At 45.8% G+C, this 8,310-nt stretch overlaps 1 protein-coding gene across 1 annotated transcript; it reads right to left on the bottom strand.

The window, feature by feature from the left end:
* Window positions 1-5,052: 5,052 nt before the first annotated feature.
* On the bottom strand, window positions 5,053-7,240 carry LOC126882627 (uncharacterized). The gene is made up of 2 exons (XM_050647602.1): window positions 7,165-7,240; window positions 5,053-7,115 (listed from the first exon to the last, which is right to left on the bottom strand). Exons 1-2 carry the CDS (start codon window positions 7,238-7,240, stop codon window positions 5,053-5,055), a joined length of 2,139 nt encoding a protein of 712 aa, XP_050503559.1.
* Window positions 7,241-8,310: the final 1,070 nt, after the last annotated feature.

The raw sequence follows: 8,310 nt of genomic DNA, 5'->3' as shown, positions 1-8,310 counted from the left end.
TTCGATATTCTTATTCTTCTTCTTAACTCAGGCGAGACTCGTTAGTCTCTGGCTATTGGTCATAAAACCAATAGTGGAACATGTAGAATATGTCAAATGACAGGAATTATGACAGGTGATAAATAGCAGACTGATTTTTGCATGAGAGTTTAATCTCTGTTCGGAGAGTTTAAGTCTGTTCTGTCGGACAAAATACATGTGCCGTTTTCGTGGTCTGACCGTTACAAATTTTTAACCCGTTCCACAATTAAAACTTCCCCTGTTCCAGTGTTCCCATATATCAAAGTTTGTCCGACTAGACACCCTTAAGCTATTAACAAATTTTCAGCTTGCTATTAATCAACTTTTTTTTCATACGCGGGATCCAGACCTCTAATTAAAAAAAAATAGAAGGATGTAATTGCATACTATAATATTGTTTTTAATTCCAAATAACTTTTCATAATAGCAATTTTCAGTATTGTGAAAAATAAAGCTACTTTAGTCTTGAGTGAAATTCAAACTTTTGACATACCTCGTATAATAGTCAAAAAATTTTATATTTGATGGTTAAATCTTAGGGTTTGGACCATTCAGAGCTTTTTATGAAGAATAACTTTTTTTTCGTAAAATTAATAATAAAAAAGCGTTCCATATGGATACAACTTACAGGGACATATTGTATAATTCCAGCGGAGGGAGACCTGTGATAGCCTCTAATGAAGCTGTTCTTGTACTATTCAAGACTCCTGTTATATTTAGAAGCGCTCGTCTTTGTATGGTGGTGAGACTGGTTACACAAGATTGCAAAGCCGTCTTTCTCCTCCAGAGTACTGACCCATAAGTAATTGTCGGTCGTATCACTGATGTGTATAACCAACAGATCACCTTTGGTTTCAATCCCCAGGTTCTACCTACAACTCGTCTGCAGTTCCAGAAGAGTTGCTTAGCTCTTATGGTTATATTGTTAGTATGAGTACTCCAATTGAGTTTCTAATCCAGGGTTACCGCTAGATACTTAACCTCATTGGTTCTTTCCAGTACCTCTCAAAATCATTTCAGCTAACTCAGTCCAGTAAGCTTCCTCTTATTTGTAAAGGCTACCAGTTTAGTATTAGAAGGATTCACGGAGAGGCTCTCTTTCAGACACAAGTTCTCTATGTAATGAAGGGCCTATCGCATCTGATCCGCAACAGTGCTGGGATATTTTCCTCTAGTTTCTATTACAATATCATCTGAGAAACCCTGGACCCAGATTACTTCTTCGATATTATCTACAATCTTATTTATCAGAATCTGCAATTCTTCAACCGACTCTGCGATTACTAACGTATCATCGGCGTATCTGATGTTATTATAGGTTATTCGTTAATTTTAATTCCATTCGATGTTTCCTTTAGTGCTTTCTGAACTATATTTTCTGAATATATAGGTTAAATAGCAGCGAAGAAAGTATGCATCCCTCCCTTACCGCTCGTTTTATTTATATATTTCTTCTGATAGTTTCATATGATTCTAATATCTTTCATATCCAGATTTTTATCTAAATGCCTTGTTGTAATCAAGAAAACAGGTATAAAGAGGTTTTTTTTTTTCGTCTTTAAAGAGGGGGGGTCTGGAATCTTCAAAAGACACCTCAGTTCAGAACGCCGCCTGACTGACCTTAGTGCAGGATTCATTCTTCGTAGTACCAGCGATAGTTCCCGAGGTGCTTTAAAACGCTCTCTCGTCGCCGAGCCTACGCCGAATGCCTACCTGCTAAACCAGACCCTCCTCTGTCATCCAGCGCTCCGAAAACGGAATGGCCGCTGCAAGATCGACATCGCTTCCGAAGCACTTTACCTTCCTTTATCCACAGATTGTAAGCGAGGAGGCCCTTCATTTTCCCCGTTTCCCCTTTTTTTGGTCCCAAGATTGGGGTTTTTTTTTATTAGAGCTTCTTTCCCACAGTCTGTCTCATACAATATATCTAACTTATTCGCCTCTCGTCAAAACTTATTCCCTCTGCCTTCTACTCGCCATATATTTCCCTCTCACCCCTATCGTTGGTACAGCTGTTTTTCCTCCTCTTCTTTCTTCTTGATCACTACACGGATATAGTTGTGTATGCTAGTCCAAACAGTTTTATTTTCAATCATTCTCTCAATCATTTCTCGCACTGTCAAAAAATTCACACCTGTCTCTCTTTCCATTCTATTTCTTTCTACTATCCATCTGTTGCACTCTAGCATGGTATGTGTAACAGTGTCCGGGTGTCTGCAGTATAGACATTCGTCAGTGTCAGCCTTTCCAAACCTAGAGAGGTAGGCTCTAAAACACCCGTGTCCTGTGAGCACCTGCGTCAGGAAATAGTCCAGTCGCCTGTGACCACAGTCCATCCAATCCTTTAAGTTAGGAAGCAACATCTTTGTCCACTGTGCCACATGCTCCATGTTGTTCCATTCTTGCTGCCATCTTTCAATTGACCTTTCTCTTTCCTGTCTTCTCTCGGCCATAGTAAGCTCAACGTCTCTTCTCTCATACAGTTCTTTTCTTTCTACTACCAACACATGCAGTGGAACATATCCAGTGATGGCCCACAAGGCTGCGGCAGACACAGTCCTGTAGGCGCATGCCACTCGCAGCAGACTTGTTCTGTCCACTCGTGTAATGAGCCCCCTGTAGGCCCGTATCCCTACCGCCTCACTCCAGACTGGGGCTGCATAGAGGACGATCGACTGCACAACACCGTGCAAGGCCCTCCTCCTTTCGGATTTGGGTCCTCCAATGTTGGGCATCACCCTTCCCAACGCAGCCGCACTGCTTGCAGCCTTCCGGGTCACCACCTGCACGTGCTCCCCCCATTTTCCATTCTGGTGCAAAGTCACTCCTAGGTACTTTACGTGTTTCTTGGGTGCTAGACACGCTCCTGCACATTGTAGCTCCACACTTTGCCTGTTCCTTTTCCCCTTCAGAATGATGGCCTCGGTCTTCTCTGCCGCGAGTTTCAGTCCATGCTGTGTCATCCATTTCTTCACGACGCCGCCTGCTTTCCGTACCCGGTATTTAAGATCTGGCTCGTCCCGCGCCACTACCAGCACAGCGAGATCGTCTGCAAATGCGAAGGGAGACGTACCCTCTCCATATTCGCAGTTCAGAATCCCGTCATATGCTAGATTCCATAGCGTCGGGCCCAAGACAGATCCCTGGGGAACACCTGCCGTCACATCCACGATCGTGCCTTTCTCCACCATAATTCTTCTTTCAGACAGATATTCCGCTACCACGTTCATCAGGTATCCAGGACACTCTCTCTCCTCCATTGCCTTCATTACCTCGTTCCACTGCAGCGTATTGAATGCATTCCTAACATCGAACAACAACAGGGCCGCCCAACGGTGTTCATCCCCTCTATTGCGCAATGCGTCGAATACACTCACGATTGCATCAATCGTGCTTCTCCCTTTACAGAAACCAAACTGCCTCGGGGACAAGCCTCCCGACATCTCAATCATGCCATCGATACGTCCCCGCAGCATTCTTTCATACAGCTTACCGACGCACGGAAGAAGGCAGATGGGTCGATACTTTTCCCCAGCTTTGGGAAGCAGTACCAACTTCGATGTCCTCCAAGGCTCAGGAAAGGTCTGTGCTTCCAGCAGTGCATTCATGTGCTCCACAAGCCACGCGGGCTCCGCCCGTCCTAGACACCTCACCGCCTCAGGTGATATCTGATCCAAACCGGGGGACCTGCGCGTCTTGAGTGCGCCCAATGCCTCGACAAGTTCATCCATGGTAAAGGGTACAGCCCGCTCAGCTTCCTCGTCTCTCCGTACACCATGCCACCTGCCCGCGGGAAAGAGCTCTCGTGTTACCTCGAGCTTCTTATCCATAGGCATTTCATACGAGGGGTACGCATGGAACTTTTTCATGGCGATCCTGTATCCTTGACCCCAGACGTCCTCAGCCAGTTTTTCACACAGTTCTCTCCAGTGCCTTTTTTCTGCACGAATTTTCCTGTAGAGTTCCCTCTTCTGTAGGCGGTACTCCTCCTCGATCTCCTCGATGACATCAGGATCGACTCCTGCTCTGCCCCTTGCTCTCGTTAGTCTTCTTCTCATGACTATACATTCATTTCTTTGTGTCTCGATGTCCGCGTTCCACCAGTAGGGCATCTTGTTTACATCTCGGCGACCCCTCCTGCTTCCCTCCATCGCTTCTTTAATTACCCTCTCCAGGTTTTCGACTGTCGGTGATTGACCCTGCATCATGCTAACTCTCCATTTGATCAGCTCCTCGTATACTTTCCAGTCATTTCCATCGCCGCAACCGCCTCCCGACGTACCAGACGCGCGGACTGCGTTAGTAGTTCCCGCCCCGACTATCGAGAATCCGATGTACTGATGCTCCGTTCCGGTGTAGTCTGGTAAAACCTTCCAGCCTCTTGCTTTCGCCGCTATTCCTTGTGTCGCCATAGTCACGTCGATGTACGTACCTGTACCTCTCCTAACAAACGTAGGCGCCAGACCTGTGTTCAGTACTACTAGATCCAGAGTACCCATCCAGTCGGTCAGTATCCTGCCGCGAGTGTCGGTGATAGGAGATCCCCACTCCGCTGCTTTTGCATTAAAGTCTCCCAGCACTACGCATTCTCCTCCTGTGTTCCCCACTTCCTGCATGATCTCGTCCATCTTCCTCTCATACTCACCCACTGTTATGTTCGGAGAAACATAACAGCAGACCAGCTGCATCTTCTCCATCCGGACAATCACGTATCCTTCTTTCGGTTTAATTTCATACACTCGCAGCTTTCTATTGTAGATTCGTACAGCGGCCCTTCCAGTCGTATCCACAAACCATCCTCTTTTCTTAGCCGCTGTTGGATTTGGCTCCGCCGTCACCAGCACGCCGATATTCTTTTCTACGGCGGCAGCCTCGGCGAGATCATGTGCTAATCTCGCCGTTCCCACGTTCGTTTGTAGTACTCTCAGCTCTCGAATCTTATTTCCTGTGTTCGCCATTTCTTAGACTCGGACTTCTTTCACGCTCTCTTTCATACTGTTTCCACTCGCGCGCTCTTCCTGGGACTAGTCCTTAGTGGTCCCTACTTTCAACCAGTCGGTTGAACTTTGGACATCTTCTTGAATTCGCCACATACCCGGTCACATCGCAGTTGAGACATCTGATTGTTTCTGTCTTGCATTCCGACGCTATGTGACCCTCTTTGCCGCATCGGAAGCAACATCCTCTTCTGTTCTGCCCTTTACAGTTCCATTGCTTGTGTCCAAAGGCTAGGCATCTCAAGCATCTTGGTATTTCTGTCCTTGCTTCTATGACCCGACAGGAGGTATACTCTACCCTAATTCTTCTCATTCTTAGGATCTTTTCGGCCGCGTCTTCGTCGACATCCATCACTGCACTCATCATCCCTCTTTCTCCACCCCGTGTCTCGGTCCAGGTTTTTACTATGTCACATGCCCGCTCTTTACCTGCGGCTTCCTCTGTGGCCTTTTGGATCACATCCTCCGTTGTGTTGGGTGGGATTTCTTGCATCAAGATTCTTCTCTTTACGACGCCCCCTTTTGCCACTGCTCTCGACACACATGTGCTACCAGAGAGGAGTTTCTTCACTTCCTCCGCCATTTCCCTTCCTCCTCCCAGTTCCAGTGATATTCCTTGATTTCTGGTCTGTCTGATCCTTTTTATGTCGATGGATTTTCTTCCTGTGAGGTTACTTTTCACTTCTGCCATAAGGCCCGCAAATGATTTTTCCTTGTTTTTGCTGATAAGTACTACTCCACATTGTTCTCTGGGCTTGGTGTTAATGTTTGCCCACCCTCTTCTGGATTTTTTGCCTAGGAGCGTGATCGTCACACCCCTTCCTCTTGCTGCCCACTCCAGGATTCTCCTCGATGTCTCAACTCCTAGTGATGTTGGCGTGTGGATTCCCACTCTTTCTCTTCCTAGCTCCTCCATCTTCTGTACCAGTTTCCTGCATGTCTTGAGGAACTTCACCGACTCGAGTTCTTCCTTCTTGTTTGGGAGAAGTTTGAATCCATATTTCTCCTTGTCAATCCACGTTCCATCTACATGAGCAGACATCGTGACTCTCACAGTTCCCAGGCCTCCATCCTCATCTACCTCCGCTGGAACACCTGGTAGGTCAGGAAACATACCTTTCACCGTTTCCATGGCTTTTTTGTCCTCGTCGTTGTTGGTAACAAATACTGCCACGTCTGCTGCTATATCAGAGATGTCCCCCTCTTTCACTTCAGTTCTTTGGAAGACTTCCTCCGGCCAGTCCTCATTTAAGAACTCTGTTATTTCCTCGTACTCGCATATTGCCATTTTTTCCGTGATGGCGTCCACCCTCCTTTTAATGGCTTCTGGGTTCTCTAGGTCCACTTGAACACTCATTGTCGCCATTTTCTTGACTTTCAAGGGCTCCATGTTCGTCTGCACACCTCTGGATGTCGTGCAAACAGACTTCCTTGGAACCTCTTCTTTCTTCTTGCTTTCCTCCAGTTCCTCGGTATAATCGAACAACCGGTTTCTCAGGTTGTCGACCTCCTGCTTTATGGCAACCCTTGTATTTGGCACCTCAACCATGAGTTTTTCAAGGGCCGCTACACTATCCTGGAGGCGTTCCAACTTTGTTCTTGCATTACAGTTGGGTGTTTGCTCCTCTTCCTCCGATTCATCATCGGAGCCGCTGTCAGAGCTGCTCGATTCCCCTTCTTCCCTTGTGTTTTCTTTCCTTTGACTCTTCGCTTTATTTTTTTCGTCCTTCTGTCTGTTCTCTTCTCCCTCTTTTTCTCTTCCTATTCTCTTTCTTTCTTCTTCTCTCTTGGTTTGCAGTTCCTCTCTTACTTCCCTTGTTTCCCTCTTACCTACTCTTTCTTTTCCCTTGCTTCTGTTTGCGCTGGTTCTAGATCCGGGGTCTTCCTTTTCTTCCACTTCTCTTCTCCATCTTTTCTCCCCTTGATTCTCGTCCCTTTCTTTTTCCCCGCCTCTTCTGTTTTCTTTTTCGCCCCCGCTGCTCTCTCTTCTGCCTTTTTTGTTTTTCTTTTTTTGTCCCACCTTCCTTCCCACGAGTTGGGTCGTGTTGATCTGTCCAGTGGGGCAGTGCGCCCTTGCCCCGCCAAGGCTGTTTTCCCCTCGGGTTCGCCATCTCCCTTAGACATCGCTTGTAGCCCACTACGTTACCCCTGGGCCATGCACCCCTTCGGCACGATGGTGTTACACCTTGAGGTTGGGGTGGCGGTATACTAGGATGGTGCATAGCCGCAATCCCTATGCATATCCGTTTGTTTTCAGTGGTTTCCTCCACTGGTTTTTAAATTCGTGGAGGTTTTCTCCTCGGGTATAGGTTTGGGTATCAGGACGTGTTTGATGGTAGGGGTTGGTGTCATATGATAGTTGGGGGGTAATAACTATCTCACAGGGACAGGTTAGGAGCTGGGTTGAAGGACAGCGGTCAGCTGCTCCAATTTGTCGCCTTTTACGATGAGCAGGAGAAGCTGTGGAGGTATTCTACTTGAGAGGCCCGCCTCCACACGGGGGTATAAAGAGGTTGGTTAATATCTTTACATTTTTGCGCCAATACATGAAGGGCAAACAAGGCCTTTCTTGTACCCATAGCGTTTCTGAAGCCAAACTGAGTTTTACACTAATATCTTGCTCCAGTTTTCCAAAAATCCTTTGATGCATAATTTTCAAGAATATCTTAAGAGTATCGCTAATTAAACTGATGGTTCCGTGGTCACAGCATTTTCAAGCTATAGCTTTTTTCGGTAAAGTTACGAACGTCGAATTAAACCATTCTTTTGGAAGTGGAAGGGCGCCTGTGTCGTATATGGTGTGTTGTATAAATCTTTTACATATCTGGTAATGTTCAAATCTGGTACAGTGGAACCCCGATAAGTCGGCCCCCGATAACCCGGAAGTCCGGCTAACCCGGACCGATTTTCATCAGATAAACATTTTGATTTTCAATATTTTGTATTTTTCAATTTAATTGTGGCTTATTTCCAATCAAAATAGTTAATTATCAGACAAACCTTTCAACAATAAAAATGTATGTAATATAATATTTGAGAGATAATGTGTACTTATGTGTGTAATTTGAACGATACGATATTAAAAATGACTCAGCACACGCCGCAGAAACAACAGCCACCTGTCTGTAGTATCTATTCCTTTTTATTTCAAACTGTCAGCATTGTTTAGGAAAGACTATTTAAAAAATTCTTTTATTCTTTTTCTCATGATCATCTTTCAGTGCGTCACAGTTTTTCGATTTCTCTCTAACGCATTAAATTGTATGTGACAGAAAAAAAGGCACGTCTGGGA

The sequence above is a fragment of the Diabrotica virgifera genome, chromosome 3 (genome assembly GCF_917563875.1).
Source record: "Diabrotica virgifera virgifera chromosome 3, PGI_DIABVI_V3a".
NCBI lineage: Eukaryota > Metazoa > Arthropoda > Insecta > Coleoptera > Chrysomelidae > Diabrotica > Diabrotica virgifera.
Note: the sequence above shows the minus strand (reverse complement) of the source record. Positions and strands in the feature narration are given on the sequence as shown.

Coding starts and splice junctions, on each gene's coding strand:
- LOC126882627 (XM_050647602.1), bottom strand. CDS start 7,240: ATGCACCATCCTAGTATACCGCCACCCCAACCTCAAGGTGTAACACCA. Junction 7,116..7,164: donor AAGGGGTGCATGGCCCAGGG/GTAACGTAGTGG, acceptor GGCGAACCCGAG/GGGAAAACAGCCTTGGCGGG.